Source organism: Rutidosis leptorrhynchoides, unplaced genomic scaffold (assembly GCF_046630445.1).
Source record: "Rutidosis leptorrhynchoides isolate AG116_Rl617_1_P2 unplaced genomic scaffold, CSIRO_AGI_Rlap_v1 contig519, whole genome shotgun sequence".
Lineage (NCBI taxonomy): Eukaryota > Viridiplantae > Streptophyta > Magnoliopsida > Asterales > Asteraceae > Rutidosis > Rutidosis leptorrhynchoides.
The window spans coordinates 47,126-63,020 of record NW_027266745.1 but is presented as its reverse complement, the minus strand read 5'-3'; the positions used below and the strand labels follow the sequence as shown (position 1 = coordinate 63,020).

At 35.0% G+C, this 15,895-nt stretch overlaps 2 protein-coding genes, 1 non-coding gene and 1 pseudogene across 3 annotated transcripts; 3 read left to right on the top strand and 1 right to left on the bottom strand.

The window, feature by feature from the left end:
* The first annotated feature begins 1,457 nt into the window (after window positions 1-1,457).
* LOC139884205 (probable receptor-like serine/threonine-protein kinase At4g34500) lies at window positions 1,458-3,999 on the top strand (annotated as a pseudogene).
* Window positions 4,000-4,993: 994 nt separating this feature from the next.
* On the top strand, window positions 4,994-5,065 carry TRNAM-CAU (transfer RNA methionine (anticodon CAU)). The gene has a single exon. It is a non-coding gene; the product is annotated as a tRNA-Met (tRNA).
* Window positions 5,066-5,594: 529 nt separating this feature from the next.
* On the top strand, window positions 5,595-6,394 carry LOC139884204 (uncharacterized). Its single transcript, XM_071868272.1, has 2 exons — window positions 5,595-5,654; window positions 5,765-6,394. The coding sequence occupies exons 1-2, from the start codon at window positions 5,595-5,597 to the stop codon at window positions 6,392-6,394; spliced, it is 690 nt and encodes a 229-aa protein (XP_071724373.1).
* Window positions 6,395-8,179: 1,785 nt separating this feature from the next.
* On the bottom strand, window positions 8,180-10,496 carry LOC139884206 (probable protein S-acyltransferase 14). Its single transcript, XM_071868273.1, has 7 exons — window positions 10,287-10,496; window positions 9,921-10,143; window positions 9,737-9,828; window positions 8,773-8,896; window positions 8,604-8,689; window positions 8,427-8,492; window positions 8,180-8,305 (listed from the first exon to the last, which is right to left on the bottom strand). The coding sequence occupies exons 1-7, from the start codon at window positions 10,494-10,496 to the stop codon at window positions 8,180-8,182; spliced, it is 927 nt and encodes a 308-aa protein (XP_071724374.1).
* Between the last annotated feature and the right edge of the window lie 5,399 nt (window positions 10,497-15,895).

Sequence of the window (15,895 nt, the reverse complement as noted above, 5' to 3'; positions counted from 1 at the left end):
TTTTTCCTTTTCAAAATTAATGGAACTGGAAAAAGTTTGGCTTTATAACCATGCACGCACCTTTGAAAATTATTCATTCCTAAGAAATTCTAATTAAAAATAATACAAATTTCGTTTTTAATTATTTATCGATTTTCTTATATAATAAGCCACATTTATTATATTGAAAAATCGACTAATTGAGAATATTATATTTTCTGAAACATGAAAAACCTCGCGATAGACAAGGATCATGAATATTGGATCTAATCATATACCGCTACATCGTAGAACCCTCGATCGAGCTAGCCCGTATTGGAGTGTTGGGTTGTTTTCTCCAGAGGGAGGACCCACGGTATTTGTTTCACTTTGGAGAGGTGTGTTCTTTCTTTGAGAGTTTGGCAGTTTGTGGGTTCCACCTTGTCTTAAATATGGCGATGATTGATGATCAATATGGACTTCCATACAGTCTTGGGCCCTCTTTTTTTCAAAATTTTCCTACTGTACCCACTCAGATGTACAGTCAACATTACACGTCATCATTTCCCAGGATGAAAATAATCCTAATTCAGGGTGCACCAGTTACCGACTAGACTAGATCCACCAAATCTAGTTAAAAAAGGTTTCTATTATGATTATCATAGCTAAATTGAGATTTCATAACAAAAGTCATTCACAACCCTTTTTCTTTTTTCCAATTTAAAAACTTGGTCATAATTTTTTGTGAAATTACAATTTTCTAGTTTACAAAATTTTAAGGGTCTATTTTTCTTCGTTATTATTTTATTATATTTGATTGTGATTTTCGATGATTGAATGTGATTTTGATTGATTGAATGAGTTAGTTGATGATTTGAGGTATAATTAAATATATATTATAATAATACGAAAAAATTATAAATAAAATAAAAAATGAATAATTGATGTGTGTGGTTGAATACATATTATATATTTTAAATATATACTAATAATATAAAATATAATATATTTAATTATGATTAATCGATGTGAATTAAATTATATTTTAAATTAAAATGAATCAAAATGAATAAATGGAAAAAAAAAAGATCCTAAATATTTTTTATATTTATGTATTATTAAAAGGAAAATTTTAAAGCAGGAACAGAGAATCTCTGTAATCTATAAAGTGAAATTTTTGGTAACTGTTAGAATAACCATGTGAAAAGCCTAGTTTAAATAAAGAAATTTTAAACTCTCTCTATACTTCGTCTTGTTTGTACTTGGAGAATGCTTTGTAAAATGCTCAGAACAAATACTCTCTTCATATTTGACTTGACTTTGCTTCGCTGTGCTTTGCTTTGCTTCCACACAGCACAACACAACATTTCCATATCTCTCTCTCTAGATTCAAAGATTCAGTTTTTCTCATCTTTCCTTCACTTGGAGACAAACTAGAAAAATTCAAATCTATAACTTTCTTTTTTTGTTCTCATCACTTTCTCACAATCCAAACAAGCATGCTTTCCCACCTCCTCATTTTCCTTCCTCTTCTTTTCTCAGCAACCTTCTCTTTACCAACTGAACTAGACCTTCTCCTCCTAATCAAGTCTTCATTGGACCCAAATGGGAGGCTCTTGACTTCATGGACACCTGACGGTGATCCATGTAGCATCCATTCCTTTGATGGCGTGGCATGCGATGAGACTGGACACGTGGCAAACATTTCTCTCCAAGGAAAGGGTCTCTCCGGCCAGTTACCGGCAGCTATAGGTGGACTCAAGAGCTTGACCGGGTTGTACCTTCATTTCAATTCATTGAATGGAGAAATACCAGCTGAGATTTCTGGATTGGCTCTGCTTAGTGACTTGTACCTCAATGTGAACAATCTCTCTGGAAGTATTCCTCCTCAGATTGGTAACATGACTAATATTCAAGGTTTGGTTCCTTATTTCCTTTGATTTCCCATAATTAATGTCAATAAAGATTCAACCTTTATTATACCCAGTTAGGAAAAGAAATTGAATTTGTTCATTAGTGTTGGATTTGTAATGATTGGTAATATTTTTTTAATCAACATTGTCCGGTTTAAGGGAAGCTTTAAATGCCGGTTAGAGGCTTGTTTGCATCTTAAATATGCTTCATTTAATATCTGCCTTTTATTTTAGTATTTGAATTTTTCCTTTTCAGGCAAACATTTCTGCATTCTTGTTTTGAGTGTTATAAAAAGTCAGCTAAAACTGTATCTTTGTTTAACAGTATTGCAGCTATGTTACAATAAGCTGAGTGGCAGTGTACCTACTCAGTTAGGGTCTCTAAATAAGCTGAGTGTTCTTGCTTTGCAATATAATCAACTGACTGGTACAATTCCTGCAAGTTTGGGGGATTTGCCATCATTAAGGAGGTTAGATTTGAGCTTTAATGGCCTCTTTGGTCCAGTTCCGTTGATAGTGGCCAATGCTCCAATGTTACAAGTTCTGGATATTCGCAATAATACTCTAACGGGGATGGTACCTACAGGTGAACATTTCCTCTCCCATATATACTTCAATGTATTTCTATATGCTAGCTCTTTGTTATAATGTAATGAAAGTTTTTAACACACAGTTTTATTTCATGAAATAGTTTTGAAGAGATTGAAAGATGGATTCCAGTATGAAAACAATCGAGGATTGTGTGGGATTGGGTTTTCCAAGTTAAGTGCTTGTAGTGATTCTAATCAGCCAAATGTGAATAGACCAGAGCCCTTCAAACCTACTGGAAAGGACATTCCCGAGTCGGCAGTTCTAAACAAGCCTAATAATTCTCAACCTACAAACTTTAAGTATCCTCAGAATGGTGTAATATTTGCAGCAATTGGAGTTTTCGTCACTTTAGCTGGAATTGGTCTCTTTGCCTTCTCATTGTACCGGCGCAGAAAACAGAAAATCGGGAGCTCTTTCAACACAGTCCGATGGTCGGCTTAGTATCGACCAGCCGAAGGAGGTTGTGAGGAAGAGTGGTTCTCCCCTCATCAGCCTAGAGTATTCAAATGGGTGGGACCCCGTTGGCAAAGGTCGGACTGGAAGTGGATTTTCGCAAGAAGTTCTTGAGAGCTTCATGTTCAACTTAGAAGAGGTGGAACGTGCAACTCAGTGCTTTTCGGATGCAAATCTGTTGGGAAAGAGCAACTCTTCTGCAGTATATAAAGGGATTCTGAGAGATGGCTCGGTTGTTGCAATAAAGTGCATCCCGAAAACAAGCTGTAAGTCTGATGAAGCCAAGTTTCTTAAAGGCTTGAAGATGTTGACTTCATTGAAGCATGAAAATCTCGTGAGATTGAAAGGATTTTGCTGCTCGAAAGGAAGAGGAGAGTGTTTCCCTCATTTACGATTTCATCCCAAATGGTAACCTGCTGCAGTACCTTGACGTAGAAGAAAACAAGGAGAAAATTCTTGAATGGTCCACCAGGGTTTCAATCATAAATGGAATTTCCAAGGGTAATTAAATTACTCTAATCTTTCATTTCCAAAAATACATTTTTCACAAAATACTTCTATTCTTATTCATAATATGCCCTGTTTATCCAGGTATTGCATTTTTACACGGAAGCAAGGGAAGAGGGAAAGGGAGTAAAACAACCATTGTACATCAAAACATATCAGCTGAGAAAATATTTGTCGACTACTGGTATAATCCTGTGCTTTCTAACTCCGGTCTGCACAAACTACTTGCCGACGATATTGTGTTCTGCATGATCAAAACCAGTGCTGCCATGGGATACCTCGCTCCCGAGTACACTACTACCGGCCGTTTTACGAAAAGAGCGATATCTATGCATTCGGTATGATAATACTTCAAATCCTCACAGGAAAAAGTAAAATAATTAGTCGGTCAATTCGCTCGCCGGCGGAGACATTCAGAGTGCAAGATTTTATTGACCCGAATCTTGAGGGGAAGTACTCAGAAGCCGAGGCTAGTAAACTTTGGAGAATTGCGCTTCGCTGCACGCACGAATCTCCTGCACAAAGGCCTAGTATGGAGAATTTGATTCTAGAATTAAATTGTTTAACAGCTTGTTAGTTAATTCGTGAACGAATGGCATCAAATTCGGCCTCAATTATCCGTCAACAGATTAAGAGGCTTTTGTGACAATGCTGAGGAGAAGCACTCAGTTGTTGAACTAACTTGTTTTTTAAGTGCTGAATTTGTTGTGCATGTTAGAACTTAGAAGTAGTGATCCTTTGTAACTTAATCTAGAAAAGTCTAGTAAATTGTTGTTATTGAATTTAATCTATTCTCTTATGGAATCAATCAATAACTCACTCACTCACATTGTTCTGTTCAATCTTCCTTGATCTCTCGTTTTCCATGATCGAAGTTTATCACTTGTTGCAGTTTTGTTAGCAATTCAAAAAAGATTCTCAACACAAAAATACTTATAAAATTCTCCAAATGTAACACGTGACATGACAAAATCCTGAATTAAAAAGCTTGGTCGAGTTGGCATGTGAACAAAAGTGGTCCCGACGAGACGAGCGACAAACATGGCGCTCTCATTTAGCACCAAAAGCCAAACACAAACGTTGTCACTTGTCCTTTTTACTATATTTTACATATAAAAACTAAGCAACGTACTTGAAGAGAGTGATTTGACTGGAGAAAAAAAAAATCTCAAATAATGCAATTCTATGTAAACTGTTAACTAGTAGATGTAGATGTTAACTAAACAAACCCAGACTAGTGTTCTTTTGTGTTCTTTAAACTGTTTGTTTGATCCTCGTGAAACTTTCTTGTCTTCTTCGTCTGGTATTTTATCTTCCTTTGATTCCCTCTAGCTGTCAGTTATCCTCATCCAGTTACACATTGAGGTAACTTTTACCGGTCCGGTTCGGGTTTTAACTCTGGCCGGGTTTGACCGGTTCAGTCCGGGTTTGGCCTGTCCGGTTTCGGTTTGGGTCAATCCAGAAATTTGACCATATCTAGTTACAATTAGGCCGGACCATAAGTTACAATTATGGCCTGTATAGAACTGTTCTGACAACAAATAAAAAAAAAATATAGTCATTTATTAACAATCAGAGTGGCGCAGCGGAAGCGTGGTGGGCCCATAACCCACAGGTCCCAGGATCGAAACCTGGCTCTGATATAGAGAGGCTTCCTCATCTTTCTATTTTTTTTTAAATTTGTTTTAAAGGCCTCTAGGCCCAAACCCAATAAATTACTATATGTAACATATTAAGGCTTCATTTTCCTTTTTCGAATGAAAGCCATTAGTATAAACCATAAAATAAAATAATTTCATTCGGTTCATTTTATTTGCAGATCTAAAAGAATTGAACTAAAGCGGATGATTTTGATCGATGAGATAATTTGTAGTCGATTTTGCAACCGTGTTTATAAATTGTTGGTTCTAATTTTTTTCATCTAAACTTAATCATCAAGTATAACGAGGAGGAAAAGGTTTACGATTAAGAAAAAAATAAAAATGATCATATATAGTGTGCAACAAACTTTTATAGTATAGTTTTCATTCCAAGTCAAGATCAAATGTCAACGCTTTGACCAAAAGCATGACATCATCCATTCCCCCTCTCTATTTATAGTAGTGGTTCTTCACTCAAGAAGCACAAAACAAATTATCAAAGCCATTCTCATAAAGAAAAAAAAGGATCGAGATGAGGCTTGTTTGGTCACCTGAAAGTGCTTCAAATGCTTATCACGACACTGTTAGAGCAGTAATTAATTATATTAGCAAACCATCTTCTCTTCTCTTCTCTCTTTTTAAAATGATATTTGTTTCTAATTGTCTTCAACTATTAATTATATAGTTTTAATATCTTTACAGTGTAAGGATATCCAACCATGGATTGGCGCAGCCGAGTATCTCTCGGCTCAGGCAGCCGGCTTGAACGCGAAACTCATCGTAGAAACATGGTCGGACAAAAGCCCCATAGCAAACAGCATCGGCCTGATCATTGGCGCTCGCCATGCAGCAGGGAGCCGACACGTTTGCATCGTCCCTGACGAACGGTCCAGATCAGCCTACCTCACCGGCATTAGGGAAGTAAGCATTATAAATTCTCCGACGGTTGAAGTTATCGTCGCGGGGCCAGACCCACAAGAGGCGATGGAGAGTTTAGACGGAGTTGAATTTATGGTGGTGAACGACGGAAGCAGCAGATTCAACATTAGGGCTTTGAGGTTTGCCAAGTTTGGCCAGAACGGTGCCGTTTTGGTATGCAAGAGAACTAGTGACGCGATTTTTCCTAGCTTCAATTGGAATGGAATGCTCAGGAGAGGGACACGTGTCGTGAACTCATCTTTTGTGCCAATCGGGAAGGGACTGGACGTGGCTGATATTGGGGCTAGGTATATATTTGGTACTGGGATCGGAGGTGATCAGGGAGCAAATCCTAGCCATTGGATCAACTATGTTGAAGAAACATCTGGAAGGGATCCTTTGTCTAGATTCTAGAAGCTGATCATCAACATGATCATATTGATCCGGTAATAATAAGCTTTCAGGATGGCTGCATTTTCTTCTAAGCGAAACATATATATACATAAATAAGTCTATCCAGAGTAATAATGGATAACCGATCAATACGTTGAGTTGTGATGCAAGTTTATCTAGCTAATTAATCGAAAGAGAGAAATAATGTCGATATGAATGAGATCGAAGACGAGTTTTAAAATGCACGTTTTCGAGGTTATGGTAGTTGCATGACGAGTTAGAACTCTCGCGACCATTAAATATTTTAATACAATTCATACATCATAGATATTTGTCGTTTTTATTTTGACTTTCGGAGATAACGTTAAATATTTTGTAATTAATAAAAAGTCTACTATTCTCCTTGAATTTTTTACTCAAACAATCAACATGTTTGAAGATGCAAGCATGCGTTCGAGGTTATGGTAGTTGCATGACGAGTTAGAACTCTCGTGACCAGTAGATATTTGTCGTTTTTATTTTGACTTTGAGACGTAAGTCACGTAATGTTAAATATATTTGTCGATAGTTGAAGAAAGTAAATGACTTGCGTCACTGATCATGTACAATTAATAGTAACTACTGCATGCTCAACATGATTTAATAACTATAATTAATAGCCTCTTCTGAGGGTAATGAAAAGAAAATATAAGGTTTTTCGTCTAAGAAAGGCAAAACTATAGCCCAAAAAACACTGGAGACTTCATGTTCCAAAGAGCTATCTTGAAGCATGATAATGAAGCAATTCAACTCTTGATAAATTAAATCCACCTCGATCAGGTTCAATGAATAGATTGAAGATGAAAGATTAAATTCCTAATGACTACATTTTTAGAAATATGGACCAATGTCATGCACTCTCTTGGTCTTTGACTATTTCTTGCCTTGTCTTAATTATCAGCTTCCTCTTTAGAGTCTGTAGTATTTACTGCATAAAACACTCAAGCTAATTTCCTAATGATATATATATATATATATATATTTTTATTTTACTTTTGAAGAAGAAGAAAATTTATCCTATAGTTTTTTTTTTATTATCTATATAGTATATATTAGTAATTTCCTTGTTTCTGATATGTTCGTCGATATGTGTTGCATTTGTGTGTTGACTGATCACGGATAAAGACACTCTTACTCTTCATAAATAAAAAATTTTAACCTCCGCTTTTCTCTTCTCTTCTTTATAAATACAGTAGTATCTGTTCTTTTTCTCGAAAACTTAAAAAATCGTTTAGTCTAGTGAAAAGTAATTTGAAAATTTTGTTCGAAAAAGCAGATATGAAGCTCGGGCCACATTTGAGCACACCCCCGCTTCGTACTTAACGTAGTCCAAGAAGTGGAAGTGGGCCACTTCGAACCAAAGCCATGCTCTTCTTTGTAAGACTAGCACTAGCAAGTACCATTTCACATCTCATATTATACACTGAACCCAAAAAAAGAAGTGAGATTTTTGACTCTATAATTGTTTATATCATACAACAATCAAGCAAAATCTACAAGGTATTCTATCATACAGGAGCTCCATAATCATTATAAAACAAATGAAGAAAATCAGCAATTCCTCGCTTCTACAATCCACCAACCTAGATGTTCTCTCTTCCTAATCTCTTATCTCTCTCTTTCTGTTGTTAGTTGTACAAAAGGAACGAAGGAAATTGGTTAAAAGGGCCGAAATAAGCTGCCAACAGATTTGTCGGTTAGGATGCAATGAAAACAATCTGGTGGGGGGATTTGCTATTATATATAGTTACAGTAAGTGAGGGATGCCTAGAACTCCTGGGAATCAAAATCAGGCTTCGATGGATATTCAAGACCTTGAAGTGCTGGCATCTTCCGTAAATCTTCGTCTGAGTAAGCTGGAATGAACCAATATCGCTTGTCTGTCCCAAATACCTGTCCCATGAAAATAAAGTAGTAGGAAACTCATCAACAATACAAAATAACTATGAAAAACATGTTGCAAAATATAGCATAATTCACTGTGAATATGAAACATGTTGCAAAATATAAAAACCTGTTCAAAATTCCTCTTGCGACCAAGATCATAGCGCCATTTTGGTGTTGTTTTCTTCTCATATGCCTGTTCACATGAGAACTGAATCTATAAGAAACGAGTCCATGGTTTGGAACCTCATAAAGAGTAAAAAAAAAATCCACATAAAGAAGGATACGCTATGCAAAATGATGGTACCTCAATAGTCGTGGTGTTAGATGCCACCAATGATATATGCATGATCAAGAATCCCAACACACTCAATGCAAATGCCAAATTCAGCACTGCGAAACAAGTAAAACAGCAAGTTGAACACAACTGGTCCGTAATAGCTCAAACGAAAAAGGCAAGAGTAGAGTCTGCTAACCAAAAGCAAGGAAAGTGGTTGCAAGAGTGCCTGGAGTTCCAGGTATCTCTCCGTCACTAAAGAACTCGATAAAATGCCGCAGCAATGACACAGTTACAAGACTTGTCTCAAGAAATGTGTAGAACTGCAACGCATTTAAGAATATAATGATTAAAGTACACTCAAATTTGATTAAATTCATGCAATACTTAGTGAGCAGGGTCCTAAATGCTTAAAATACATGGAGAATGGTGGCATGCAATCAAGGTCCGACAAAACTAAGAAAGACGAGATGTCACTTTCGTGAGATGATGTTAGTCATGAAAACAAAGTTTTCAAGAATGCCACCAAAGTTCCACAGAAAAGTGTACAAAGATGAAGGAAACTGGTGAGAAAATGAGAATAAACTGGCAGAAGGTAATCAAAAGTTTAAAACCCAAATGCCAGAACCCTTTTGTGCCGGGACCAAGTATCATGCAAATATTTGGCCCAAATTTACACATCAGCTTGCTTATTCGAGCAGGAATAGAGGCAATTCACGTGTTCTCTGCTCAATAATGCAATGTAGGCATGGTTTAATACATCTTCAAACTATCCAGTTAACTGAACATCACAGAATATCAGAACACACCTACTCAATGAGAAGGCTCAATCATATCACAGTAACTTGCTTCTTGTTTCACCCAAAAAGAAGCATTTAACTCCCAAATGAACAGAATCCATGATAGTCAAAGAGATTGATTAAATTTCCTAGTCCAACCATTAGCCATCCCCAGCTAGGAAACAATTGTTCGATTTCAAAGTGAAGCATCAGTCTCTCTACATTCTACAATTCCCAAAGCTAAAATCTAAGCATGATCCTCTAAAACTTAAAGCAAAAAAGAATGCACTAATTCAACAACATGAACGCTGAAAACTAAGACTTTCTAATGCAGTAAAGAGGCAGTATAAGATCAATGGCTCTTTATCATAAAAGAAAACATACCAGAAAAAGTAAGAACTGCTTGTAATTCAATGCCCCGACACAATTAACTACCCATACGCAATGATGGTCCATCTTCAACACACACCGCCCACCTGTTAAATGGCAATCAAGAAAGACGATTTCTTTAACTATACAATTACTGGGTTACAACACAAAATTTTGAAGTAGATACGAAGAAACTTACAAACAGAGCAGTGATGGCATCGAGGTGGTTTTAACTGGTTGCATTTCCTGCAATATCGGATTCTGGGATTTGAAGGATCAATCTGGTTACTACCACTAAATTCTGATACATTCAATGGGTCCACCTCACCCCTTTCCTCGTCAATAGTAGGCCTCCAGTTAGGGGGAACACTACCAGGATCGGTAAAAACTACAGAAAAGTAACACCACAGCAGCATAGCCAACTACAAGTAAAGAACAAAACTTTTTTAAGCATGAATTCTGATAGTACAACAATTGACGAGTTTTAGATTAAAGTAAAATTGCATCAAGATCCCCTCTGGAAGAGGATCTTAAATAAACAAAAAGGATCGAAATTTCAGCTTACCAATAGATGAAACAAGAGCAAGACCCCAAAAGCAATGACTGCATCGACACCACCCTCGGACAAAGCTGGGGCGTAATTGGTCAAAACGACAGCGTAATAAGTGACCCCAACGACTCCGAGAACGAGCAAGATCATGATCGAACCAAGACCCCTCAAAGCCGTACAAAACTTAAACACGTTCCAGGCCATTGTAGCTCCAGATCTATGCATAGTACACTTAACACAAAAATAAATAATTTTTCAAAACTTGAGCCAGGAGATGACTATTGTAGAGTAAACACGAGTATTTCTTCTTTCAATCCCACTTCTTTAATATCGTGATTCGAATCAGGGTTTATGTATGCTTAGATAACAAGAACAGTCATTTCTATATTGAGTGAAATTCTGTGAATCTAGCGAGGGAGTGTGTAATCCATGAAAGAGAAGACGGTGCCAGTGAGAACGAATCAGCTGAAGAGAAATTTTTATATTGTTTATTTTTTTTACTACTATACAGCTTTAATCGACGTGTTTGAGAGGTGGGATTGGACTCACGTATAAATCTATACATATTCTGTTTTAAATAATTATATTGTTTCGAATACGTACGTAATTGTATGTAAGTTTTTTTCTGAAATGTGATCTAATTTAATGGACGATATTTATCATATTTTTTAGTTAAATGATATGAAACGATAGTTTAATAATTATGACGTTTGTCTCTTTACGAAATGTTATTGATTCGATTTATGGGGAGTGAATTTTTGAAGTATGGGTAGATTGGTCATGGATTCGATTCTTGTGGAACGAATTTTAGAATATTAGTAGATTGTATTAGAAATTTATAAAAGAAAATAAAAAATTTCAAAAATAAAAAGTTTTAATGATTGGTTTGATGATTTATTATTATTATTATTTTTGATGTTAAGATGATTTATTATTGAGTGAGGTTAAAATGGCACATCGATACGCATGGTAATTTTTCACCCATTAGTGAACCAGAAGTCAATTTTTTTAATCACGGAATCACATGTGACCTTAAATTTTTGGTTCAGCGATGACCTAATATTACTTTCTAGACTAAATTGATTCCTTTTTCAGTCAAAAGCTCAGTTTCGGGGAAAACAAGTTAAGAAAAAAAAAGTTTTAATAGTTTGTGGATATTCATATTTCATCTTAACTGCTAATTGGAAACAATCAACCAAATTATATTGGACACAAAACGCAAGCGAGAGACAGTCCAAAGTCGCTTTGGAAATATTTGGTAACACGTCATATGCAATACCATAATGAGGAGTATATATTGTTAAAAAAGTTGTTGGTTTAGATTTTGTTGTTTTCGATTAATTGTCGTTATTTGTTGCGAAATTAGATACCGGTAATGATTTATAGCCGAATAGAGTTGGCCCTAACCTGGACGAAATGCAATTAATGCAAAGATAAAAGACAATTCTATCCTTGTAGCTAAAAAACACACTTTCAACATTGCTATTTCCAATCCTGCTGATCTTGAATTATTACACGGAAAAAACTAAATGGTTAATTTACAGTCCCATTCTCACAATAACTTATAAGGAATTTAATTGCATGAGAACCGCTATAATCACGAGTTTCAGTTCATTTATATAGCAGTATATTTCATCACTCAACAAATAGATTGACATCTGGATAAATATACAGGACCGGTTTGAAATCCAACAAATAATTTATATGATTTGGTCGAATATATTTTTGGACTAGTTGTGATCACTGACAGACACGAAACGATAGACGAGGATTAAAAGATTAAAAAAAAAGTTCGTTGGCTTTTTGAATCATACTATTATTTATTATAAATTCTAGTTGATCGATATGATTAGTTTTGAAATTTAATAATAATAATACTGTTCAATTAAATATTACTAACACTAAACTTGATTTTATTCACTGTATAATTTTACTAATATCAATTCTCATGTTTAGTAAATTTGAAGACTTTTTTAATAACTTTGGTTCACTTGTTTTGGTTACTTTCGTTTTTCATGTTCAATAATTTTGCACACGCATTATTTGGTTCGGTTAAAATAGTAAGGATTTGTACAATTTACTTCTTATTTCAATAATAATCATCGGGTTCTGTATGTTTGATTTATTGATTTTGCTAATTTTGGGTTCACATGTTTAATAATTTTGAAAGTTTATAAAATATTTTAGTTTGAATTGTTGAGGATCGGTTCAATTTAATTCTTATTTTATTGATTTTTTTTATTCATTTAATTTGATTTATTGATTTCACTAACTTTGATTCTCATGTTTAATGATTTTGAAAGTTCCATTTAGGATCAATTTAATTTAGTTATTAGTTCGATAATGATTATCAATTTATTTGATTTGACTGATTTCGATTTTCATGTTCAATATTTATTCGATTGATATAGTTCTTATTTCTATAATACTTTTAGTTCATTAATTAATTTGATTTATTGATTTCACTAATTTTGGATCTCATATTTAACGAACTTGAACGTTTATTATTTGGTTTGCTTTGATTTAGTAACGGCAGAAGGTACAATTTATTTTTATTATCACTAGTAATTTTTGTGTCCAAATTAGTTCGAATTTAAATCGACGGTCTCTCTCAATTTTCAAGAGAAAACATTCTCAACTAAAAGAAAATCCTCTCCCTAAATTTTTTTTTGCCGCCGCCCTTACCACCATCTCCTACCTCCCCTCCAATTCATAATCATCATCCTCCCTTCATAAGAAAGTTTAGCTCCAGAATCTCCTTGGCCCTGCCATCGCTCGTCATTTTTCCGGCGATGGTGGGGCCTCCACTTTTTCAATTTCTGCATCTTTCGCTGGCTCCCTCCCAGATCTGCTCCTCCCGAGTTTCGTCTTCAACTTTCTCAACTCCGGCAACCACTCTTTCCATCTCCTCCAACGATTCTCAGCTCTCTTTCCAACAAGCTGATGTCAACTAGCAGCAACTTTGGTTTTTTACCATCTCTGCATTCTTTGTACGATCCAAAGTTTGTTGGGGTTTTAATTTCTTGTTGTCGTTTGATTTATCTCATTCTCTTGGTTTGTTTGGGCGTTTTTGGAGCAGTGGACAACGGTGGTTGGTCGAAACTCGAATTCTCCCAATGATGTTTTTCAGCCACTTGAACGAACCAGGTGGCTTTAGACATCCTACTTGTGGTGTTTTCAGGGTTAGGAGTTGGTCGGCTCTTTCGACTTCTCTCAGCGTTTTGAGCAAACTAGAAGGTTGTAGAGGTTTGTTTCGCTGTGATTTCGACACGAGATGGTTGAGTACCGATCGGATCGGGTTGACTCTAGTTGGCGAGGTGTTTTGTTTTAGGTTTTCGTTATTTGTTTTGTTCAACCTTATTTATCTCTATGTGTTGGCAGATGTAATCCCCTCCTCATATGACGACGATTGGGTCCTTGATGTAGGAGTTCTGTTGCTATATGTCATCACTTTTCTAGTTAGAGTTGTTTAGCACTGTTTCTATTTTGCGGATTTGTGTTAGTTTGTATGATTGTTGTCTCTGATTTGATTCGGGATTTTTTGCATCTTGGAGCCGACTCTATTGGACACAATTTTCCCTTGCATTGAATTTGTCTAGATGGAGTTATCGTTTAGTATTTTCATATGAGTTTATTAGGAATAATAGTTTAATAAAAAAATTAGAAAAAAATAATATCTATTATACTTTGATTAGGAATAATATTTTTAATTATATGATCGTTTGAATAGAAAAGAGAAGATATACGTTTTTTAATTAGGAATAGGAAAAAAGAATAAAATGAATTTAATTAGAAAACATTAATAATTGTTTGAAAAATAAGACATGTCCATTTTAATTAAGAATAAGAAAAAAATATAGCGGATTTCTATTAGGAATAATAGTTTAATAAAAAATTAGAAAAAATAATATATATTATAATTTTATTAGGAATAATTTTTTTAATTATATGTCCATTTGAATAATAAAAAAGAAGACATGCTCGTTTTAATTAAGAATAAAAAAAATATAATGAATTTTTTATTAAAAAAATTATTTAATAAGAAAATTAGGAAAAAAATATAGTGTATTATAATTTTATTAGGAATAATTTTTTAAATAATAGATAGGAAATTGATTAGAAATAAAATTATTATATTATAAAAAAATACTTATATTATTATTGTGTTTTGATTTCCTAATTAGAATAGGACAAAAAATATTATTGACTTAAAATTATAACTTCAAATCTAATTAAATTCTAAATTCTAAAATATATGTATCAAATTAAATATATATTATAATAATATGAAAAAGTGTAGAGCATGTAGGTAGCAGATGATGTGTGGTTGAATATATATTATAATATATTTTAAATGTATAATGTTAATTAATGATATAAAATATAATATATTTAATTATGATTAATTGATATGAGTTAAGTTATATTTTTGAGTCAAGACGAATCAAGAAGAAACGAAAAACATCTCGATAAATCAATCACTTTTTCTGGGTTGGGTCCCTCTGCCACTTTTGCGTAGTACTATTCATAAGTGATAAAACGTTTCGATAAATCAATAACTTCAAAAAAAAATTACATCAATCAATTGAATCGAAACTAAAAATCAAACCAAATTAAATAAATTCATTTTTTTTTTAAAGTTAAAGAAGGAGTTTTATTAGACTATGTCAGTATCCGCCAAAGAAGGAGGTAATACTCCTTGCCCATTACACTTAAGGTTAGCAATGCGATGGGCAAGATTATTACAACATTTTGGCACAACAACAAACTTACAAGATACAAAACCCTTGGCTAGAAGTCTAATCCTATCAATAACATCCCTGCAAGACAAAAAGGAGGGGCCGATGCTATTTGCATCGTTAACCACCAACATTGCATCGGATTCGAAAATAACATGAGGAAAGCCCAAGGATAAAGCTAATAAAACTCCTTGCAATAAAGCAGCAGATTCGGCGTAAGAAATGTCCGTGAAGCCCGAAAAGTAGACAGATTTATAGCATAAAGTATCTCCATTGTGATCCCGCAACACAATCCCCAACCCCCACTGACCCGAGCCCTTGAAAAGTGCCGCATCCGTGTTGACTTTTACCGAACCCTGGATTGGAGGAATCCATCTTCTTACTGTCCGAGGGTGCAGTGCTGGCGACTGGTTGTTTGGCCTGAGACCCAACAGTCTAACATGCTCCACGAGTGCTGCAGCTGATCTCGAGGCTGAGCAAAAGGAATTGGCCCAGGCATCGTTGCGATTCTTCCAAATAATCCACAACCCAATATTCAATGTAACCCAAGCAGAAGAATCAAACAAATCGTGCAGTCTAAAGTACCAATGGAAAAGGTTCTCGTTTTGCCAATTATCGACATCTAAGTAGGGAAAAACCAGTTTCCAAAAATTCTTGGCCCAACAGCAGGATAAAAACAGATGTGCAATATTTTCTAATTCCAAATCGCAAACTGCGCAGAGCAAACTAGAGTTCGTACCTCGTGATCTCAAGATGTCGCGCGTGGCTAAACTTTGATGTCCGAGACGCCAAAGGAAGAGGCTGATTTTGGACAACACTTGGATTTCCCAAAGTAATTTCCATAATCTGGGGTAGGGCGGGATGTATTCTCTGTTTTGCTTAAGA

Coding starts and splice junctions, on each gene's coding strand:
- LOC139884204 (XM_071868272.1), top strand. CDS start 5,595: ATGAGGCTTGTTTGGTCACCTGAAAGTGCTTCAAATGCTTATCACGAC. Junction 5,655..5,764: donor ATCACGACACTGTTAGAGCA/GTAATTAATTAT, acceptor ATATCTTTACAG/TGTAAGGATATCCAACCATG.
- LOC139884206 (XM_071868273.1), bottom strand. CDS start 10,496: ATGCATAGATCTGGAGCTACAATGGCCTGGAACGTGTTTAAGTTTTGT. Junction 8,897..9,736: donor AGCAGTTCTTACTTTTTCTG/GTATGTTTTCTT, acceptor AATGCGTTGCAG/TTCTACACATTTCTTGAGAC. Junction 8,493..8,603: donor CTAACACCACGACTATTGAG/GTACCATCATTT, acceptor TCATGTGAACAG/GCATATGAGAAGAAAACAAC.